This window comes from Podarcis raffonei, chromosome 11 (genome assembly GCF_027172205.1).
Source record: "Podarcis raffonei isolate rPodRaf1 chromosome 11, rPodRaf1.pri, whole genome shotgun sequence".
Classification (NCBI taxonomy): Eukaryota; Metazoa; Chordata; class Lepidosauria; order Squamata; family Lacertidae; genus Podarcis; species Podarcis raffonei.
Window position 1 is genome coordinate 66,301,986 of NC_070612.1, and position 23,350 is coordinate 66,325,335.

The window sequence follows — 23,350 nt, forward strand, 5'->3', positions numbered from 1 at the left end:
TAACTTTTCTTAGAGGGAGAAGTTGCTGAATGAGGTCCCTAAGCGCAACCAATTTTTCACTAGGAAGTTTTGAGGTTTGGGCGACTGTGTCCAACTCAATGCCTAGGTAAACCATAGTTGTAGCTGGGCCCTCCATTTTATCTGCAGCCAAAGGTACTCCCAGCTCTCCTGCTAAAGATGTGAAGGCTTCCAGAAGGGCCGAGCACTTATGCCTACTATCAGCTATGCGAATAAAGTCGTCCAAGTAGTGTGACACACCCTCAGAGCCTGTTCTAAAACGAAGCGCCCAGTCCAAAAAGGTACTAAATGCCTCAAAGGCTGCACAGGCCACTGAGCAACCCATAGGCATTGCTTTGTCTACAAAGTAAGTAAAGGTAAAGGTACCCCTGCCCGTACGGGCCAGTCGTGTCCGACTCTGGGGTTGCGCGCCCATCTCGCTTAAGAGGCCGGGGGCCAGCGCTGTCCGGAGACACTTCTGGGTCACGTGGCCAGCGTGACGAAGCTGCTCTGGTGAGCCAGCACCATTACAGCACACGGAAACGCCGTTTACCTTCCCGCTATAAAGTGGTACCTATTTATCTACTTGCACTTAAGAGTGCTTTCGAACTGCTAGGTGGGCAGGAGCTGGGACCGAACGACGGGAGCTCACCCCGCTGCGGGGATTCAAACCGCCGACCATACGATCGGCAAGTCCTAGGCGCTGAGGTTTTACCCACAGCGCCACCCGTGTCCCGTGTCTACAAAGTATGCCCCATCAAATTTAAAACCCAGCCACCGGAAATCTTCCGGGTGGACTGGCAGGAGTCAGTAAGCAGACTCTATATCACATTTCGCCAGCAACGCGCCTTTTCCAAATTTGCGAATAAGTTTAACCGCTTGGTCAAATGAGGCATACCTCACAGAGCAAAGTTCCTGAGGTATCGCATCATTGACGGACCCTCCCTTTGGGTAGGATAGGTTGTGAATCATGCGAAACTCACTGGGTGCCTTTTTGGGGACGATGCCTAATGGGGATATATGCAAACCCTCTATGGGAGGGACAGAAAAGGGGCCGGCTACCCTCCCTGCCTTAATTTCTTTAAGTATTTTCTTGCACGCCACTTCGGGCATCTCTCTAACTGATTTCTGATTTGGTGGGTCACCTGAATTGGGGGGGGGGAGCAACTGGGATTCTAAAACCTAAACTAAAACTTTCCCAGAGAAATAATGCAGCTGTTCTGTTGGGATAGAGATCCAAAAGGGTTTTTAAGGCTCACTTTCCCTCTTTCTCTTTTTTTAAATAAATTTTTTATTAATTTTCCAACATATATCAAAACACAACACAACTAACAATACACAAACAAACACACATACAAACACGTATAATTTCATAACCTCTTTTTCTTAAACCTTATTTCAACGACTTCCCCATACCTCCCTTTTCTGCATCCCTGTTTTAAACTTTTCCAGCAACCCCTAATTTCAATTACAGTGGTGCCCCGCAAGACGAACGCCTCGCAAGACGAAAAACCCGCTAGACGAAAGGGTTTTCCATTTTTCGATGCGCTTTGCAAGACGAATTTCCCTATGGGCTTCCTTCGCAAGACGAAAGCCCATAGGGAAATCTCCAGGACAGCGGGGAAGCGCAGCGCGTCTTCCCCACTATCCTCGGACCTCCTCCGAAGGCTGGCGGTGGGGCAGAGAGACCTCCTCCCGCCGCCAGCCTTCGGAAGGCTCCTCCGAAGGCTGGCGGTGGGGCGGAGAGACCTCCTCCCGCCGCCAGCCTTCGGAAGGCTGCTCGGAAGGCTGGCGGCGGGAGGAGGTCTCTCCGCCCCACCGCCAGCCTTCGCAAGGCTGCTCGGAAGGCTGGCGGCGGGAGGAGGTCTCTCCGCCCCACCGCCAGCCTTCGCAAGGCTGCTCGGAAGGCTGGCGGCGGGAGGAGGTCTCTCCGCCCCGCCGCCAGCCTTCCGAGCAGCCTTCCGAAGGCTGGCGGTGGGGCGGAGAGACCTCCTCCCCGCGCCAGCCTTCGGAAGGCTCCTCCGAAGGCTGGCGGTGGGGCGGAGAGACCTCCTCCCCGCGCCAGCCTTCGGAAGGCTCCCCCGAAGGCTGGCGGTGGGGCGGAGAGACCTTCTCCCCGCGCCAGCCTTCGGATGGCTGTCCTGAAGACTTGCGGTGGGAGGAGGGTTTTCCTTCCCACCGCCAACATTCAGAATGCTGTTCTGAATGTTGGCGGTGGGGAGGAAAAACCCTCCTCCCACCGCAAGCCCCGGGAACAGAGGAGAAGCGCTGCGCGCCTTCCCCTCTGTTCCCGTACCTGTCCTGAAGGCTTGCAGTGGGGAGAAAAGCCCTTCTCCGCACCGCCAGCCTGGCAAGTGGTCTCCATAGGAACGCATTAATTGATTTTCAATGCATTCCTATGGGAAACCGTGCTTCGCAAGACGAAAAACTCGCAAGAAGAAAAAACTTGTGGAACGAATTAATTTCGTCTTGCGAGGCACCACTGTACTTATAATTCACTTTCTTTAATCCTTTTTCTCTTACCCAATTATTTGTCACTGCAATTCTGTTTTACATTACCCATAACATTTTAGCACTCATTAATTTTACAACAGTTCTTAAGATAAGTTTTAAATTTCTTCCAATCTTCTTCCACCGTCTCTTTTCCTTGGTCACGGATTCTGCCAGTCATCTCAGCCAGTCCCATATAGTCTATCACCTTTGTCTGCCACTCTTCCAGCGTGGGTAGTTCTTGTGTCTTCCAATACTTTGCTAAAAGAACTCTTGCTGCTGTTGTAGCATACATAAAGAACGTCCTATCTTTCCTTGACACCAATTGGCCTACCATGCCCAGGAGAAAGGCCTCTGGTTTCTTATGAAAGGTACACTTAAGTACCTTCTTAATTTCATTATAGATCATTTCCCAGAAGGCCTTGATCCTTGGGCACGTCCACCAAAGGTGGTAGAAAGTACCTTCAGTTTCCTTACATTTCCAGCATTTATTATTGGGCGTATGATAGATTTTTGCAAGCTTGACTGGGGTCATGTACCACCTACAAATCATTTTCATAATGTTCTCTCTTAAGGCATTACATGCCGTAAATTTTATACCGGTAGTCCATAACTGTTCCCAGTCAGCAAACATAATGTCATGACCAATGTCTTGTGCCCATTTAATCATAGCTGATTTAACCATCTCATCCTGTGTATTCCATTTCAACAACAAGTTATACATTCTTGACAAATTCTTAGTATTGGGTTCCAACAATTCAGTTTCTAATTTTGATCTCTCCACCTGAAAGCCGATTTTCCTGTCCTGTTTGAAAACTTCATTTATCTGGTAGTAATGAAGCCAGTCTCTTACTTTTGACTTCAATTTCTCATAGCTCTGCAATTTCACTTTTCCCTCCTCTTGTTCTATGATTTCCCAGTATTTTGGCCATTTAGATTCCATGTTAAGTTTTTTCACTTCCTTAGCTTCCATTGGTGACAACCACCTAGGGGTTTTGTTTTCCAACAAATCTTTATACCGAATCTAAACATTATACAGTGCTTTCCTAACAATATGGTTTTTGAATCCTTGATGAATTTTAACCTTGTCATACCATATATATGCATGCCAACCAAACCTATTGTTAAACCCTTCCAGATCCAAAATGTCTGTGTTCTCAAGAAGTAGCCAGTTTTTCAGCCAGCAAAAAGCCGCTGATTCATAATACAGTTTTAAGTCTGGCAGGGCAAACCCCCCTCTTTCTTTTGCATCAGTTAATATCTTAAATTTTATTCTGGGCTTTTTGCCCTGCCAGACAAATCTAGATATGTCTTTCTGCCACCTCTTGAAACAGTCCATCTTGTCCACAATCTGCAGTGTTTGAAACAAAAACAACATTCTCGGCAACACATTCATCTTAATAACAGCAATTCACTTTCCCTCTTTCTCTGGGATGCGGTGCACGCCGTGATTTGGGCTGACTTCCCAGAGAGCCATCACATGAGCGGTGTGAGTTGTTCAACCACATTCTAAATGACACACAGCATTACCAAACCAATAAACAGAATATCCAGTCAATCTTCAGTACCTATAAAAGAACTTCAGGGATAGGACCAGAAGCATTAGCCTCATCCTTAGGATCAGAAGCTGAGGCTCCCACAGATGAGTTGTTGTTTTCAACACAACCAAAGGTATGGCGTTTCACTCTTGCATCTGCTAGAGAACCGTCCCCCCCCTTTCCAACTAACTGAAAGTACAACCTGGGAATATACACAGAAGCCCAAATGATTATTTGGAGGCGGAACAGGTACTGCTCGCAGCTGATGGGGTGCGGCTCTTCCCATGCGCCAGCTTCTTTAGAGCGGATCGGTGTCCTGAAGCGACTGTCTGTTGTCCATGCCTTCCCCTTTCTCCGGGGGGGGGGGAGAAGCCAGGGAGTGAAGGAGGTGAGGACAGGTGACCCCCCCTAGGCCCAAAGTCACCCCAGGCCTCAAAACCAAATTTCCCATTTCTCTCGTCTACAACAGCTTTTCTCTGCTCTTCTCTGCTTTCTCACAAGATGCTGCTGCATAAGCAAAAGGTTATTTTTTATCAGTACAAGAAGGCTTCAAAAAGCTAATGAATGGGCTCTGTCAATGCCAGGAATAAGCAGGTCTGGGAACTGAGTCTTATCTCATCCAGTTGCATCACATCTTGGACACGCTGAACGCAAGGCTTCTCAACCCCCTTGGCTTCTCATCCCCCTTTCCTGGGAAGGGCGCCAAGAGTCCCAAGAGTCTCAGGACAGGAGCTTTCTGTTCATGCTCAGGGAAACTCATGAGGCAGGACTCCTGAGGAGGGGGAGAAGGGGGAGGGAACTGGAGGGGAATATATGCTCTGTGCAAATGGCTGTGAACTTGTGCTTGTTTATGAAGTTATCACACTAGCTCCTTCTACCAAGCCCGGATGATAGAAATAAAGCTCTTTCTCTGAAATTATCCCTTGAGTGCCTGTTTGACTCCCCTTTCCCTCTCCCGGGTGCAATGCTCTTCCCACCTGAGGGCAAAGCCTGAAAAGGCTACGGGAGTTGTGGCGTCCTCAGGCACAGAGGTTTTCCAGGTAGCTAGTCCCAGTGTCAACTTCTGCAGGCAGCGCACCTCCACCCGCACACAAGACAAGCCGCCTGCAGGAGTCGACTTCTGCAAAGTGGCCCAGCAAGGGGAGATCCTTCCAGCAAGGTTTCAGGGCAGACCTTCAGCCAGACCTAGTCTGTCCTGGGATCCACCCATAATGAGAAAACGAAAACAAAACTATTCACACAAAAGGCAGGCCTTACACCCAAGCTTTTACTGACCGTACATTAAAAGACCTTTTCACAAGAGATATTGAAGATAATAAAACACAGCACCCAGAATTAGGAAGAGATAACCAGGCTGGAATAGTAGATCATGTCAGATCATTTTCCTCCACAAATTTTACAATATTCTTCCGCGGTATCCACTTCCTCCCCCCTTGGATCTACATGAGCTTGCTATTTCCAGGTCTGTCAAATATTTGGTCATCCTTCTCACTCTGAGTAAAAAGACTTCCTCATTTCAATGTTTACAAATAAAAATACCATACCAAATACTTTGAATCATTCCCAAATTCTGTCACTATTCAGGATAATATTTCCCAGTTGCTAAATTTCCAGCAATCAAAACTGGAATATCATATTCCAGTCTTAATAGAATACCTAAAAATGACACTTTCTTATCCAGAGATTCTATTTATTTTTTAAAAATAATTTTTTATTGATTTTTCCATGGATTCTACTTCTAACAATATATCTTTAACAATTTTTCATATTTCGACCCTCCTCCCCTGGACTTCCCTCGTACTCACATTTTGTTTTATTTCCCTATTGTTCACCTTGCGTATTTGATGTTTCCCCAAAAGTTCCTCAATACATATAGTCTTATTTTTTGTTGTAGACAGTTGTGATTGTTCACTCAAACCCTGCCAATGAGTCCATTTATTTATGTTGCCTCTTCATATATGTTGTAAATGGTTCCCATTCTCTTTTAAAGTCTTTGTTGTCCTTTTCATGTAATTTTTTTGTTAGTTTTGCCGGTTCTGCATATTCCATAAGTTTCCCTTGCCATTGTTCTTTCGTTGGTATTTCTTCTGTCTTCCAAGTTTGTGCTAATAAAATTCTTGCTGCTGTTGTTGCATGCATAAATAATTTCCAATTTTCTTTTTTTACGTCTTGGTCTAAAATTCCTAGAAGGAATGTTTCTGGTTTCTTAACAAAAGTCTTTTTAAACAGTTTTTTCAATTCATTATATATCATTCCCCAATAATTACTAATCTTTTTGCATCTTGCAGGATGGCTTTTTTTCTAAAAGGAAAAAAGAAAAACAAGATCTACCCCTCATATGAGGATGAGGCCCCTGCCCTACTGCCGGCATTGGCGAAGCCTTCAACATCAGCCACAGAGGGCAGGAGGAAAGATCAAGTTGCACGCAAAAACAAGATCTACCCCTCATATGAGGACGAGGCCCCTGCCCTACTGCCGGCATTGGCAAAGCCTTCAACATCAGCGGCAGAGGCCAGACCGGCAGAGGCCAGACCCCTAGTCTTGCCAGGGCTGGTGAAGCCCCAGACCAGCAAGCAAGACCCAAGCCAGCAGCGGCCCTCAAAAAAGAAGAGCCTCGAGGACTCTGGGCCAGCGCTCCCAGGTGAGTAGGCAGAACCAGATCCCTTTGTTGAGGGGGCTCAGAACTTACAGGGTTAAGAGTTCTGAGTGATGACGCCTCACATTCTGAGGGCGGGCAGAGAACACGGAAGGGGCGTGGATTTCTCTGTGTGTTTTTCAGTCTGCGTGTAAGCTCCATGGAGAAAGGAGCAACATGAGTTGCGTCTCACCGGGAAGATTTACGATGTGTTGATCTGTACAGCAATAAAGACTTTAAAGATAAGGAGATTGCTGTGTTTCAAGCCTGAGTTATTACCACACGACAGAACGTTCCTGCTTCTGCTTCTGCTGTGTTTACTCTGCTGGAGTCAAAGGTTCCAGGGGGGAAGAGCAGAGCTGCGCGGAGGAAGTGTGCCGGACCCCCTGGACGAACTTGACCCCCCCGAACAGGTTATGGAGATCAGCAATAAAGATAAGCAACGTTCGTGCGTGTGAGGAGACTGCAGGCAAAGAGGCCAGCAGCCAAAGGCCCGCTAAGGAGTAGCTGGAGCCAGCCGGGAGGAGCTCGCTGGGAAGGATCTGCCGGACCGGGAGGTACTCGTGAGTAAGCTGGGCCCCCGGGGAGAGATGGCAGACAGCCAGGAGTCGTCAATCCCTTTTGATAAGGTGGACGGGAGCAAGCCCTGGGCCGGGAGAAGGCAGGCACTGAAGAAAGCAGTGGGAGCCAGGCCCAGAGAGGGGGCTGAGAATTGCTCTGAGGAAGCACCATGTCAAGGAGGGGCTGTGGGACGCCCTGGAAGCCCAAAGTGGGCTGGAGCCGTGTCTAAAAGCTGCTGCGATGCTTTGACACGCCAGAGAGACAGGCAGCTGTGTGCTGGAAAGCTGCTGGAAGCTGGGAAGGGGAAAGCAGAGGCAAGCTGTTCCTCTGGAGGCTATGCATCCAAGTTTGGGGATGCAGGCCAGGAAGGCCAGTCCAAGGGTCTTGAGAGTGCCCAGGCTGTTTGGCAGGAGCTGGAGGGGGTTTGCAGAGAAACCACAGCAGAAGCCAAAAGCCATTTCCCCAACGGCAGAAAAGCCTCGAGGAGGATTGCTGCTGGAGAGGTTGGGGGGGCAGCGAAGACCAAAGGCACTAGGCGATGTTTTGTTTGTGCCTCGGCTGAACACCTGCGACGCAACTGCCCACAGAGAGCGAGAGAGCCAAGGCAGGATGCGCCCAAGGTCGTTTCCCATGGGAACCAGCCCGGGAGAAGAGGCCAGCGTGGAAAGTCCCAGGGTCGGCCGGAAGGGGAGGACAGCGTTTTTCAACTGTCTGCGGCGATGGCGGTTTTGGACAACACCACCTGCAGCGAGAGCTCCAAGGTCGGGAGGAGCAGGAAGTCAGTTGCTAAGGCAACAAAGAAGGACAACTCCAGAGGGGGGAGGGTCCTACGTTGGGTTGTTGACTCAGCTGCGAATGCCCATCTGGTCACAGCGCCACCTGATGGACAAATGTGGAACTGCAAAGCTGTTTCAACTGAGAAAACTGTTAGATTTGCTACAGGTGCACAGGGCCGTGTAACCCATATTTCTAACTTGTTTGTCTCTTTTTTACAGGCTGAATTGAAGGTTTATGTTCTCCCTGAGATAAAGCATTGCTTGCTGTCTGTACCTTCTCTTTTACAGGAGGGATATTCTGTGAGTTTTGAAAAAAATGTTTGTACAATTTCCAGAGGTGGAGAGCAACTGGTACGTGTTGAAAGAAATCAGAACAACCTCTTTGTTCTGGAATCACCTCTGGAGGGAGCGGGGAACACTCATGTTTCGTGTGCTTGCGTGTGGCACAAGAGGATGTCACATGGGTCCTGTGAGGACGTCCAGATGTTATCAGAGTGCACCAAAGGTTGCAAGGTAAAAGAATGTGGTAAACCTTTGAAGTGCAAGGCTTGCAGGAAAGCCAGAAACAAGGGGTTTAATGATCCCAGGGTGGAGAGGGTCACCACAAAGCCTTTTGAGCTTGTGCATGCAGACCTTTTAGGTATGCCACAGCCTAGTCTGGGCAAGGCCAAGTGGCTGATGGTGCTGACAGATGATTTTACTAGGAACTCCTGGGCTTTCACGCTGAAAACGAAGGAGGAAGCAGCGCAACTGATCAAAGATTGGGTTGCAGAGGTGGAACTGAGGTTCTCCACCAAGGTGCAAGGTTTCCAGTTTGACCGTGGTTCAGAGGTCACTGGGTCTGCTCTAAAGGGTTTCTTTCGCCAGAGGGGGATACGTCACAAGGTGACTTCGCCTCAGAAGAGTGGCGTGGCAGAGCTTAGGAGTAAAGCTCTGGTCCGAGCATCCGAGATTCTACTGGATGACTCTGGTTTGCCTCACAGTTTTTGGGGGGAGGCGGTAAAAACGGCCAATTTTACGATGAACAGGTGCTACAATTCAGTGGTAGGTGACACCCCGTATTTCCTGCTTCATCGGCAGAAGCCGCTTGTGCATTTCTTTCGCACTTTTGGTTGCAGGGCCATGGTGCCTGTACCAAAGTGGTTGCAGCAAGAAGGTGGTCCAAAGTACCAGGAAATGATCTTCTGTGGGTATGAACCCGCGACCAAGGGGTGGAGATTCGCATACCCAGAAGGTGATCAGACCAAGCTTCTGGTCAGTAAACAGGCTGAGTTCTTTGAGCAGGATGGTTGGGCAAGGCGCAAAGTGCGCTCTGACGTTCACTCAGATTGTCTGTCTGACTCTGAGGAGGAAAGAGAGCCAGAGCCTGAACCTGCTGGTGGAGACCAGGTCCCTGAACAGAGTAGGGCGTCTCCACAGGTTGTGAAGGGAGTGTCCAAGAGTGAGCCCTCATCTCCTGTGCGCATAATGGAGAAAGCTCACAGACGTGTCAAGTCAGAGGGGGAGTCTTCTGATGAGGAAGACGCACATGCTGGCCCCAGTGGGTCAGGAGGAGCACCCCAGTTTGTGCCCAGGCGGTCTTCAAGGGCAACAAAGGGAATTCCACCTGAAAGGTTTCAGGTCACAAATGCGTGGGTTGGTTTCGCACAGTGCGAACCTGAGGTTTGTGAGGTTCAACAGGTGCCTAACAACGATGCCAGGGAGGGGCGGAAGGCAATGGGGAAGGTGTTGAACACTCAGAAGTCCTCTCAGAATGTGATTCGAGAGGGGGTGTTGAGGGGGCTCAGAACTTACAGGGTTAAGAGTTCTGAGTGATGACGCCTCACATTCTGAGGGCGGGCAGAGAACACGGAAGGGGCGTGGATTTCTCTGTGTGTTTTTCAGTCTGCGTGTAAGCTCCATGGAGAAAGGAGCAACATGAGTTGCGTCTCACCGGGAAGATTTACGATGTGTTGATCTGTACAGCAATAAAGACTTTAAAGATAAGGAGATTGCTGTGTTTCAAGCCTGAGTTATTACCACACGACAGAACGTTCCTGCTTCTGCTTCTGCTGTGTTTACTCTGCTGGAGTCAAAGGTTCCAGGGGGGAAGAGCAGAGCTGCGCGGAGGAAGTGTGCCGGACCCCCTGGACGAACTTGACCCCCCCGAACACCCTTTTGGGTTCCCCTTGGCCTTAGACTTGGTGTTTACCTCTACGGATGTTGGTGATCTGACACTAACTAAAAGCGAAACAAAAGAAGTGCCATGGTCAGACCACTTCCTGGTGCAAGTGGACTTCTCCACGACCCTTCCCCTCTGCAGGGAGGTGGGACCAATTCGGATGGTCCAGCCCCGCTACTTAATGGATCCAACTGGTTTCCAGAGAGTGGCAGGGGATGTTTTATCCCACGTTGATGGCCTCTCAGCTGATTCCCTGGTGGCCCTTTGGAATGCGGAGATAACCAGGGCTATTGACTGTCTGGCTCCGAAGCGCCCTCTCAGATTGCATGGAGCCCGGACAGTTCCGTGGTTTTCCCCAGAGCTGAGGGCGATGAAACAATCGTTGAGACGGCTAGAGCGCTGGTGGCGGAAAACTCACTCTGAATCAGACCGGACACGGGCTAGAGCTCAATGTCGAGCCTACCAAGTGGCAATGGTGACGGCGAAGAGGGCCTTCTTCGCCGCCTCCATTGCATCTGCAGAAAAGAGCAGCAGGAGACCTTTTCAGGTGGTTTGCAATCTATCGGAACCACCTGCACCACCGGGGCATGGTAGGGACCCCAAGATCTCCTGCAATGCTTTTGCAAAGTTTTTTTTGCAGATAAAGTCACTCAGATTTAGAAGGAGGTAGACTCCACTGTGGGAGCAGGGCCAGGGTGGGAGAGTGCTAGAGTTCTGTCTAGTCCTGTTACATGGGATCAATTCCAATCTGTTACCTCCGAGGATGTGGACATGCTGCTTGGACAAGTGAAACCGACCACCTGTCTCCTTGATCCTTGCCCATCCTGGCTGATAAAAACGAGCCGGGAAGGGCTGGGCGATGGGCTCTGTGGGGTGGTGAATGCTTCTCTCTGTGAGGGAGCCTTCCCAGACCCGCAGAAAAAGGCGGTCATTAAACCGCTTCTTAAAAAAAACATCTTTAGACCCAGCCAGTTTGGCCAACTATCGCCCAGTCTCAAATTTACCATTCTTGGGCAAGGTGATTGAGCGGGTGGTTGCCGAACAACTCCAAGCATGCCTGGAGGATGCAGACCATTTGGATCCCTTCCAATCGGGATTCAGGCCTCACCATGGGACTGAAACTGCCTTGGTCGCGCTGGTCGATGATCTCCGGCGGGCTAGGGACAAAGGTGAGAGCTGTTTCCTAGTTCTGCTGGATCTCTCAGCGGCCTTTGACACCATTGACCATAACATCCTTCTGGACCGTCTAGAGGGGCTGGGAGCTGGGGGCACTGTTATACGGTGGTTCCGCTCCTTTCTCCTGGGCCGTGTCCAGAAAGTGGTGTTGGGGAATGAGTCTTCAGACCCCTGGGCTCTCACGTGTGGGGTGCCTCAGGGTTCCGTCCTCTCCCCCATGCTTTTTAATATCTATATGAAGCCGCTGGGAGAGATCATCAGGGGGTTTGGGCTGGGTGTTCATCAGTATGCAGATGACACCCAGCTCTACCTCTCCTTTAAATCAGAACCAGTGAAGGCGGTGAAGGTCCTGTGTGAGTGCCTGGAGGCGGTTGGATGATGGATGGTGGCTAACAGTTTGAGGTTGAATCCTGACAAGACTGAAGTCCTGTTTTTGGGGGACAGGGGGCGGGTGGGTGTGGGGGATTCCCTGGTCCTGAATGGGGTAACTGTGCCCCTGAAAGACCAGGTGCGCAGCCTGGGAGTCACTTTGGACTCACAGCTGTCCATGGAGGCGCAGGTTCCTTCTGTATCCAGGGCAGCTGTCTACCAACTACACCTGGTACGCAGGCTGATACCCTCCCTGCCCACGGACTGTCTCATCAGAGTGGTGCATGCTCTAGTTATCTCACGCTTGGACTACTGCAACGCGCTCTACGTGGGGCTACGTTTGACGGTGACCCAGAAACTGCAATTAATCCAGAATGCGGCAGCTAGACTGGTGACTGGGAGCGGCCGCCGGGACCACATAACACTGGTTCTGAGAGATCTGCATTGGCTCCCAGTTCGTTTCCGGGCTTTCCTTTCGCTTCCAGGCATATCCGCAACTGAACGTCCTTTCGGCTTTAGCCCAGCCACTTCATCAGCTCTGGATCTACTTGTACTTGTCCTCCGCTCTTCCCCAGTAGCATGTTGGACGCCTTCCGACCTGAGGGGCTCATCTTCCAGCGTCATAACTTTTATATGCCTGTTGTCTTTGTCCATGGAGTTTTCTTGGCAGGGATACTGGAGTGGCTTGCCGGTTCCTCCTCCAGGTGGATCACGTTTGGTCAAAACTCTCCACTATGACCTGTTCATCTTGGGTGCCCTGCTCCGCATAGTTCATAGCTTCTTTGAGTTCTTCAAGCCACTTCGCCACGGCAAGGCAGTGATCCATGAAGGGGAAAGTCCAATGCTGCGAAAGGAAAGTCCAATGCTGTAAAGAAAAATATTGCATAGGAACCTGGAATGTAAGAACCATGAACCTGGGTAAGTTGGATGTGGTCAAAAATGAGATGGCAAGAATAAATATTGACATCCTGGGCATCAGTGAACTAAAATGGACGCGAATGGGCGAATTCAGTTCGGATGACCATCATATCTACTACTGTGGGCAAGAAACCCGCAAAAGAAATGGAGTGGCCCTAATAGTCAACAAAAGAGTGGTGAAAGCTGTACTGGGATGCAATCTCAAAAATGATAGAATGATCTCGATACGAATCCAAGGCAGACCTTTTAACATAACAGTAATAACAGTAATCCAAGTTTATGCACCAACTACTGGTGCTGAAGAAACTGAAATTGACCAATTCTATGAGGACTTACAAGACCTTATAGAAGTGACACCAAAGAAGGATGTTCTTATTATAGGGGATTGGAATGCTAAAGTAGGGAATCAAGAGATAAAAGGAACAACTGGCAAGTTTGGCCTTGGAGATCAAAACGAAGCAGGGCAAAGGCTAATAGAGTTCTGTCAAGAGAACAAGCTGGTCATCACAAACACGCTTTTCCAACAACACAAGAGACGACTCTACACATGGACATCACCAGATGGGCAGCATCGTAATCAGATTGATTATATTCTCTGCAGTCAAAGATGGAGAAGCTCAATACAGTCAGCAAAAACAAGACCTGGAGCTGACTGTGGCTCAGATCATCAGCTTCTTATAGCAAAATTCAAGCTTAAACTGAAGAAAGTAGGAAAAACCACTGGGCCGGTAAGATACAATCTAAATCAAATCCCTTATGAATACACAGTGGAAGTCAGGAACAGGTTTAAGGATTTAGATTTGCTAGACAGAGTGCCTGAAGAACTATGGATGGAGGCTCGCAACATTATACAGGAGGCAGCAACGAAAACCATCCCAATGAAAAGGAAATGCAAGAAAGCAAAGTGGCTGTCCAACGAGGCCTTACAAATAGCGGGGGAGAGAAGGCAAGCAAAATGTGAGGGAGATAGAGAAAGATACAGGAAATTGAATGCAGATTTCCAAAAAATAGCAAGGAGAGACAAGAAGGCCTACTTAAACGAGCAATGCAAAGAAATAGAGGAAAACAACAGAATGGGAAGAACCAGAGATCTGTTCAAGAAAATTAGAGATATGAAAGTAACATTTCGTCCAAAGATTACCATAATAAAGGACAAAAGTGGTAAGGACCTAACAGAAGCAGAAGACATCAAGAAGAGGTGGCAAGAATACACAGAGGAATTATACCAGAAAGATATGGATGTCTCGTACACCCCAGGTAGTGGGGTTGCTGAGCTTGAGCCAGACATCCTGGAGAGTGAAGTCAAATGGGCCTTAGAAAGCACTGCAAATAACAAGGCCAGTGGAAGTGATGGTATTCCAGCTGAACTATTTAAAATTTTAAAAGATGATGCTGTTAAGGTGCTACACTCAATATGCCAGCAAATTTGGAAAACTCAGCAGTGGCCAGAGGATTGGAGAAGATCAGTCTACATCCCAATCCCAAAGAAGGGCAGTGCTAAAGAATGCTCCAACTACCACACAATTGCACTCATTTCACACGCTAGCAAGGTTATGCTTAAAATTCTACAAGGAAGGCTCAAGCAGTATGTGGACCGAGAACTCCCAGAAGTGCAAGCTGGATTTAGAAGAGGCAGAGGAACCAGAGACCAAATTGCAAACATGCGCTGGATTATGGAGAAAGCTAGAGAGTTCCAGAAAGACATCTACTTCTGCTTCATTGACTATGCAAAAGCCTTTGACTGTGTCGACCACAGCAAACTATGGCAAGTTCTTAAAGAAATGGGAGTGCCTGATCACCTCATCTGTCTCCTGAGAAATCTCTATGTGGGACAAGAAGCTACAGTTAGAACTGGATATGGAACAACCGATTGGTTCAAAATTGGGAAAGGAGTACGACAAGGCTGTATATTGTCTCCCTGGTTATTTAACTTATATGCAGAATTCATCATGCGAAAGGCTGGGCTGGAGGAATCCCAAGCCGGAATTAAGATCGCTGGAAGAAATATCAAAGCCTCAGACATGCAGATGACACAACCTTGATGGCAGAAAGTGAGGAGGAATTAAAGAACCTTTTAATGAGGGGAAAGAGGAGAGCACAAAATATGGTCTGACGCTCAACATCAAAAAAAGGAAGATCATGGCCACTGGGCCCATCACCTCCTGGCAAATAGAAGGGGAAGAAATGGAGGCAGTGAGAGATTTTACTTTCTTGGGCTCCATGATCACTGCAGATGGTGACAGCAGTCACGAAATTAAAAGACGCCTGCTCCTTGGGAGAAAAGCAATGACAAACCTAGACAGCATCTTAAAAAGCAGAGACATCACCTTGCCAACAAAGGTCCGTATAGTAAAAGCCATGGTTTTCCCAGTAGTGATGTATGGAAGTGAAAGCTGGACCATAAAGAAGGCTGATCGCCAAAGAATTGATGCTTTTGAATTCTGGTGCTGGAGGAGACTCTTGAGAGTCCCATGGACTGCAAGAAGATCCAACCGATCCATTCTGAAGGAAATCAGCCCTGAGTGCTCACTGGAAGGACAGATCATGAAGCTGAGAGTCCAATACTTTGGCCACCTCATGAGAAGAGAAGACTCCCTGGAAAAGACCCTGATGTTGGGAAAGATGGAGGGCACAAGGAGAAGGGGACGACAGAGGGGAAGATGGTTGGATAGTGTCTTCGAAGCTACAAACATGAGTCTGACCAAACTGCGGGAGGCAGTGGAAGACAGAAGTGCCTGGCGTGCTCTGGTCCATGGGGTCACGAAGAGTTGGACACGACTAAACGACTAAACAACAACACGTTTCCGGGCACAATTCAAAGTGTTAAAGCCCTAAACGGCCTCGGTCCAGTATACCTGAAGGAGCCTCTCCACTCCCATCGTTCAGCCAGGACACTGAGGTCCAGCTCCGAGGGCCTTCTGGTGGTTCCCTCATTGCGAGAAGTAAGGTTACAGGGAACCAGTCAGAGGGCCTTCTCGGTAGTGGCGCCCACCCTGTGGAATACCCTCCCTTCAGATGTGAAGGAAATAAGTAGCTACCCTATCTTTAAAAGACATCTGAAGGCAGCCCTGTTTAGGGAAGTTTTTAACATTTAACGCTGTATTGTTTTTAATACTTGATTGGGTGCCGCCCAGAGTGGCTGGGGAAACTCAGCCAGATGGGCGGAGTATAAATAATAAATTATTATTATTATGATACAAGGTCGGGGTCTCTCTTGGTTTCCTTGATGTCTGGGTGGAAGTCCCCCCCCCCCTTGTTAAGAGGTGTGTGTCAGGGGCTCAGGAGCAGGAGCACAGGGGAGAGAGGAAATGGAGAGCGAAGGGGAAGAATCCGAGGGCAGCGTAGGGGAGTATGACAGTGGCCCGAGAGATTCCATGAGCTTCTCCAGCGAATCAGAAGATTCCCAGAAGGGGGCACCGATGGTCAGGGCAAGGGGGGTCCCAGGGGGGACGCACCAGAAACAAGGAGCCAGCGGGGAACCCCAAAGCAGCAGCGGGGGATCAGGACCAGTTTCCCCACCAGAGCGTAGTGGGGGGGAAGAGTCACATGTGTCAGGACCAGCGTCTCCTCCAGCGGGGAGAGAAGATGAGTCAGGGCTGACCATGCCTCCATCGGAGAGTGGGGGAACGGAGGGAAGGTCAGTTGCAGCTAGCCTCCCCGAAGGGGGAAGCAGTGACAGCAGCAGTGAAACGGTCAGGAGGAAAGTTGCTGGCTGGGCGCGCGCGCCAAGTTTAAATGTACAGGCGCGAGGGACAGCAGGAGACCCGGATTGGGAACCAGCTCCTAAAGCCCGCCGGAGGGAGGGGGAAGGCTCAGGGGATTCAGCGTCAGAAGAGTCTAGAAAGGGCGAGACCCCGACGGACAGGCGGAACCAGAGGCGGAAAGAGCAGAGGAAGAGGTGGAGTAAGGCTAGAGTCTTAAACTGGTGTCTGGGGGGAGGAGACTCAGACGGAGCTTCAGTGGTCTGAAGTTTGAGACGTAGAGCTGTACGCTGCGGCTCTGGAAGTGAAACTGAACTTCAATAAAGACTTCCGTACTTAACAGCGAAGCGGCGTTGGTCCTTTGTGAGCTGGGACCTCGGGCAGCTCTGACAGCGTGTAACATGGAGCAGGGACTTCCGGGTGGCTGCCCCTGTTCTGCATTGCTGGGGGTTGGACTAGGTGACCCCGCAGGTCCCTTCAGATGCTACAGTTCTATGATCCCTGTTCAGATATGGCATGCACCCACTCATTGCAACAGGCGAGAAGCCCCCTGAGAAAGAACTTGCCGTCTTTTCTCGTGTATAAGACGAGGTTTTTTACCCACAAAATCAAGTGTCAAATTGGGGCTCCTCTTCTACAGGGGGAGTGCTGAGGGGGGACGGGCGCTTGGTTGTAGCCGCCAGGAAGAGATTCCCAGCCATGATTTCTTTGCTGTGAAAAGGGCTGTTGTCGACTGGCAGACGATAGGTGACTTGGTGGTTGATGCCTGCAATTGTGCAATTTGATTAATGGCTCCCTCCCCCCAAATAAAGCTCAACCACTCTGGGCAACCCCTCCCCAAAAAAGCTTAACAAGTCTTGGCAATCTGCCCCCATTTTCTAAATTTTGAGTGCCCAAAAATAGGGGGCGTCTTATATATGGGGGCGTGTTATACATGGAAAAATACGGTACCTTTCCCTCTCATCCGCCTCATTTACTCACCTCTCTCTCTCTCTCTCTCTCTCTCTCTCTCTCTCTCTCTCTCTCTCTCTCTCTTTCTTTCTGAAGAACTCTCTGATGAAAACTTTGAGTACTTGTGGATGGGTAAGAAGATCCTGGGAGGAAGAACCATCAGAGAAGCCTTGGAGATGATGGATGAAAGGGAGATTTTGGACACCATCCTCCAACACCTCCAGCCACCTCCCCAGGTATTATTGTGGGGTATAATAAGTTAACTGTGTACAGACGCTTCAGGTTACATACGCTTCAGGTTACAGACACCGCTAACCCAGAAATAGTACCTTGGGTTAAGAACTGCCATCGGCTCAGGGGCAAGAGGGGGAAAGCCGGGTGGATTACAAAGAGCCCCCAAAGATCGTGGGAAGCAGCACTTCCTCAGCGGAGGAAGGAGAGGAGATGCAGGGGTCGGAGGAGGCAAGGCGGTGCCAGGACACCTTGCCTGAGCAAAGCGGGGAGGAGGGGGGTCCCCCATTACCCAAGCCTTCCTTGCGCAGTAGGCCTCTGCGCAGAGAGGGGAGGCGCAGACTGTGCTGGGGAAGGTTGAAGGGCCGCCCACTCTCAGATTCTGCCCGTGAATGAGCAAGACACGGAATAGAGGCGCTCTGCATTCTAAAGGTTTTGATCAGTAAGAAGAAAGCTTGAAAACAGACTCTTGAGCCATATTTCCTGATTGCTCTCAAGCAACCAACCGATACCTCTAACAGTGGTGCTTCAGGTTAAGAACAGTTTCAGGTTAAGAACGGACCTCTGGAACGAATTAAGTTCTTAACCTGAGGTACCACTGTATATTTGGACAACTTTTCTGCTGTACCTTATTGGAAGGATAAAAATAATCATTTCCTTAATAAGAATTTAAACAATTTATTTAACTAATACAATAACATTATAGCATATATATCCATGTTTGTTAACTGATGTGGTTAAACATTTTTTTAAAAAAAATTCTTAAAATGAATTTTAGCATATATGAAAAACTTAAAATAAATCCTTACTTCCCAGTGAATAGCCGTTGGACTATAATGCAACTTAAAAAGAAAAATATATTTCGAAAGATTTTTCCTCCAAAAGCATTTTATTTTAGAAATCCAATTTAATTTTTTAAAAAATGTGATTTAAATCAAAGAAATCCATTTAAAAAAAATAAAAATGGGTCATTGATTTTTATCCACCCTGGTCTGATGTTGCGCAGCGTGAACCAGGATTTCCCAACCTGGTGCCCTCTAAATGTTCTGGACCATATGCTGCCTGGGGCTGGTGGGAGCATGTAGAAGGGTTCAAGTTGAGGGGAACTGCCATGAACTATCACAGGCAAAGGCAAACTCGGCCCTCCAGCTGTTTTGGGACTATAGCTCCCATCATCCCTAGCTAACAGGACCAGCGGGTCAGGGGTGATGGGCATTGGAGTCCCCAAACAGGTGGAGGGCCGTGTTTGCCTAGGCCTGAACTATTGGGAGCCCAGCTTGGAGGAAGGTCCTATTTGCAGATGCAAGAGACGACTTTCCCCTGGTGAGAAGGAGTGGTGGCCGCCAGTCTGGGGGGCTTGAAAAGAGGACCAGGCAAATTTGGGAAAGCAGAGAAGGCGACCAGTGCAGGATCTGTAGACCGGAAGAAGAACCAATCCATGAACTTGATTTGGTGGGGTGACTTGGACCCCAGGAAATGTTGCATTTTTTTCCTTTAACTTTTGCAACTGATCGTTCCCGATATCTGGGAACGTTTGAGAACCCGATATTGTGCAGTAAAAGTTTTCGTGACTGTATTGTGCCTGATATGGCCAATATTTCCTCTTCGCTCTCAAGAGCAGTTAATTTGCCAGGCCTGGGCATTTGGCAGAGCAGGCAAGCAAATACTTTATGCAACAGAAAATTTAATAAATAATCATACTGGGAGTGGTATTGTCTGTTTGTTATTATGGTATGTATTTTTGAGTTTTTATATTGTAAACCGCCCTGTGATCTTCGGATGAAGGGCAGTACAGAAATTTAATAAATAATAGTAATAGCCACAATGCCTAGATTCTGTTTGTTCATGGCAGGAAACAAAGTGCTTTAAATGAATGGTGTGTCTCCCAGTCCAGAGGATTTATTTAATCTTCTTTGGAGTGTTACTTTAAAAAAGAAGAAGAATTGATTGCAATAGATTTTACTCCAAATGATTTTTGCAATAAGTCTATTTCTAGGCATGTGGGGTTTTTTTTAGAGAAGACAAGTGGCAGATAGATGGCAACTGTTCTCTAGACAAGAAACATGACACTTTTCTTCATTTTATTCCCAGCAGAATACATCCAAACCTGGACACAACAAGGTAAGTCCTTGTCGCGAATTCCTCGCGGCGCTTTTAGCAGAATGCTCAGAGTCCCAGGTTCTTTAGTGCAGTATTTATTATTGTGAGCTCAATATATATACAAATATCTACAGAAGCAGTTCATCTAATCAGACAGAGTACCTGCACCTTGAGGCAAAAGAAGACTCCACACTCATCTACGCCACTCCACCACTATTGGACAGGCTTCCCTTTTAAACCAGTGACAGCCAATCACATTACTGCTGCATCATTCTGACCCAGCACTTCCACAGAGAGTATTGGATCTGTAGCCTTATTGGAGTTCACTGATTGGGTCTGCGTTGCTCCGGGACAGGAGGAAGGAAGCCAAATGACACCGAGGTTGATTCAAAGAAGAAAGAGTTTATTCTGCTTTCCGGATAGCAGAAGGTACTTGCGTGATTAAGTCCACAGCAAGTCCAAAGAAATGACAAGTTTCATGCAGTATATATATCCTCCAGGCACCCTCTCCCTCCTTCCAACCACATCAGCTTATGTACGCAGGTTGACATCACATATGTTCTTGCTCTGGTATTCTTAACCATAAAAGGGTGTTCCTTTCTGTACTTCTGACCATAAAAGGATCTTCCTCTTCCTACTCTTATCTGGGAGGAATAGGTCATAATCTCCGGGAACACGCTCTGGTGCTGTTCCCAGATTGGGTCTGTGCGTCTTTTGTGGTCAGCACATAAGATAAGGCACACACGCATCATCCCTGCTCTACTGGAACTTGGCAAGGTCACTCATTGCCGCCACAGACTGATAAGGGAGAGAGCTTCGAGCACAGCCGGGTTTTTGTTTATACATTGACTCAGAGCTCAAGTTAATGGATTTTAGCTAAGGAAAAATAGGGATTTTGGTGCAGTTTTCAAACTGCCTTCACAGTCAGTTTTGGGTTTGGGAAACCCATTCCTTCACATCAGCCTGTTGCAAACTGAAGCCTGCAGACTTACTTGCACAGCATCCTGTGAATCCCAACACTCCTCCTTAAGTCAAAGGCTTGAGACCTAATAATTCTCTTAGGTCTCGAAATTTAGGAGCATCCAAACATTTTGTATACAAATCTGCCACATTACATTTTGTGTTACAGTGCTGTACCTTGAACACATTTCTTTCCAAAGCATTTTTCACATTTCCGTATCTTATAGCAATATGTTTGCTCTTGCTCTTAAAGTTCTGTTGGTTAGCAAGCTGTTGTGCAGCCATGTTGTCACTGAGCACAGAGATTGGCATTTCAGAAGGTATTCCAAGCTCTTTTGTTAGGCAAGCAAACCACTCTACTTGTGACATACATTCGCTTATGGCTGAGTACTCTGCTTCACAAGTACTTGTGGCAACAAATGTTTGTTTCTGGGATTTCCACTGAACCAGGGCATTTCCAATATATATGGCATAGCCAGTGGTAGACTTTCCATTTTCTCTGTCTCCCCAGCTGGCATCAGTATATGCATACACTTGCTGATCATATCCTGTATCCAGCACCAGTTTGTAATCTTTTGTGCCTTTCAGATACCTTAGGATTCTTTTAAGTGCTACCCAATCTCTCTGAGCCAGGTCTGCACTTCTTTGGCTTAACATGTGCACTGCCAATGTTATGTCGGGTCTCGTCCAGCAACTTAAATATAACAGAAAACCTAACAAAGAATGAAACACAGTTGCATTCTCACATTTTTGCCCTTCTGGTTCATTTTTGTACTGTTTAGTTATGGGAGTGTCAACCTCATTTGCCCTCTCCATTCCATATGTCTTCAGTAACTTTTCGATTTTTTCCTTCTGACTCAGAGAGTAGACGCCCTCTTCATTTCTCTGAACCTCTACTCCTAAGTAATTCTGAATCTCTCCCAAATACTTCAGTTTGTATTTGTTACCTAGGCTGTTTATAAACCAAGACCCTTGCTTTAGTGCAGTTGTTATTAGACAGATATCATCAACATACAAAAGTAAATAACAAACGCTTCCTTGCACCATTGCTGAATATAAACAGGAATCAGCCAGGCTTTGTTTGAATCCCATCTTTTTCAAAGTTGTGTCTATGCATTCATGCCATAGACGTGCACTTTGGTGTAAACCATATAGTGCCCTTTGCAGCTTTAACACCATGCTGTCTTTTTCCAGCTCATAACCTGGTATTTGCTGTAAATACACCTCGGCGTCAATAGGAGCATTTAGATATGCTGAGGCAACATCAAAATGATTAACTTTTAACCCCCTCAGACTTGCCATTGCTAAAACTGATTTTACTGTTTCAGCCTTTGCTCTTGGGGCAAACACTTCATCATAATGTATCATTTTCCTTTGTGTAAAGCCCCTTGCAACCAGCCTGGCTTTCCTCTGACAACTACCATCAGCCAGCTTTTTCACTTTAAAAACCCACTTACAGCTTATGGGCTTTTTACCTTCAGGCAATTCTGTAGGTGTCAGCATTGCCCTTGAGCCAGTGTCACCAACTGGACTCATCCACTTCAGCCCCAACTGAGCTAGGCGAGCTGGGTAGCACTTCCAGAGACCACCTTCTGCACAGGAACAGGTCAAAGTGCTGTGGACTCACAGCTTAGAGTTGTGAGCACCAGATTCACTTCCACAAGAAGACAGTCGTCGCACAGCAGAGTATAGCAGAGTACAGCAGAGCATAAATGACTCGGAGAACAGCTCTGTAGAATATCTTCTTTATTCTATCTACAACTATAATACACAACTATATACAGAGCTAAATGAGGTCTAAACGAAAATGAATGCTGAACTGCACTGAGTGTCTGCAGCTGCTCTTAGCAGCAACCTTATCTATACACACGATCTCTCTCTAACACTCAGTCTCTCTCTCCGACACTTTGATGTGAGGCTGGAGCGGAATAAATAGAGAGCAAAAACCGCCCCCTCCTCTCTGGAGAATCAGCAGAGAACATCAGCAGATTCTTGGATATGGGAGGGGTGAAATCTCCTCAGTAGGTACAAACACATTGTTATTTAGCAGAGAGTTATACTTTGCCTGCATTGCCTTTAACCACACCTCTTTCTCTAGAGTAGGTAACTCTTGCACTTCTTCAAAGTTTGCTGGCTCAGTTACACAAACCTGGTTTATGGTGGCTGGGAACCCATAACGGGCTGGAGGTTGGCCTTTATTACTTCTTTCAGACCTCCTTGGTTCATTAATCTCACCCCCTGGGCTACCTTCAGGACTGCTTTTGGGGTGGATTGACTCTGGAGATTTACCTCCTCCTGTCCCTGTTGCACTTTCTCCCCCCCCCCGCGTTCCATGCTAGCAGCTGGAGAAAAATGCTCAGTCTTTACCTCCTCCCTTTCAATTTCTCTGGGAGAGCTGCCAATTCTTAGCTTTCTTTCAACGGCCTTATCAGGTACGCTTGGCAGTAAAACTTTTTCTGGCAGCAGGTTTGCATGTATCTTGGGCCAATTTCTTTGCTCATTAAAGCTGGCTGACCAACTATAACTCAAAAGATTTTTATCATCTTCAAACCTGTAGGCTTTCGTACCGCTTTCATACCCAAGAAATAGCAACTGCTGTGCCCTTTTCCCACCTTTTCTTCGGTTTTTTTATAGGTATGTCAACCCGTGCCTTTGTCCCAAAGATTCTCAAATGTTGCAAACTGGGACTTTTGTTATAGAGAATCTTATAGGGTATGTCATCTAGTACCCTTGACCACAAACAATTTCCAATATAATTCGCTGTCTTAATACTCTCAGTCCAGTAT

The 23,350-nt window shown here is 47.8% G+C and overlaps 1 protein-coding gene across 1 annotated transcript in view; it reads left to right on the forward strand.

Annotated features, from left to right (window-relative positions):
• The window catches only part of LOC128423297 (uncharacterized), a 44,146-nt gene that overhangs the window by 938 nt on the left and 19,858 nt on the right, over positions 1 to 23,350 (forward strand). The window contains exons 2-3 of the mRNA XM_053408297.1: positions 6,314 to 6,666; positions 17,370 to 17,509. Coding sequence (XP_053264272.1) covers positions 6,315 to 6,666; positions 17,370 to 17,509 — 492 coding nt within the window. The 5' untranslated portion in view covers position 6,314. The remainder of the gene's footprint in view (positions 1 to 6,313; positions 6,667 to 17,369; positions 17,510 to 23,350) is intronic.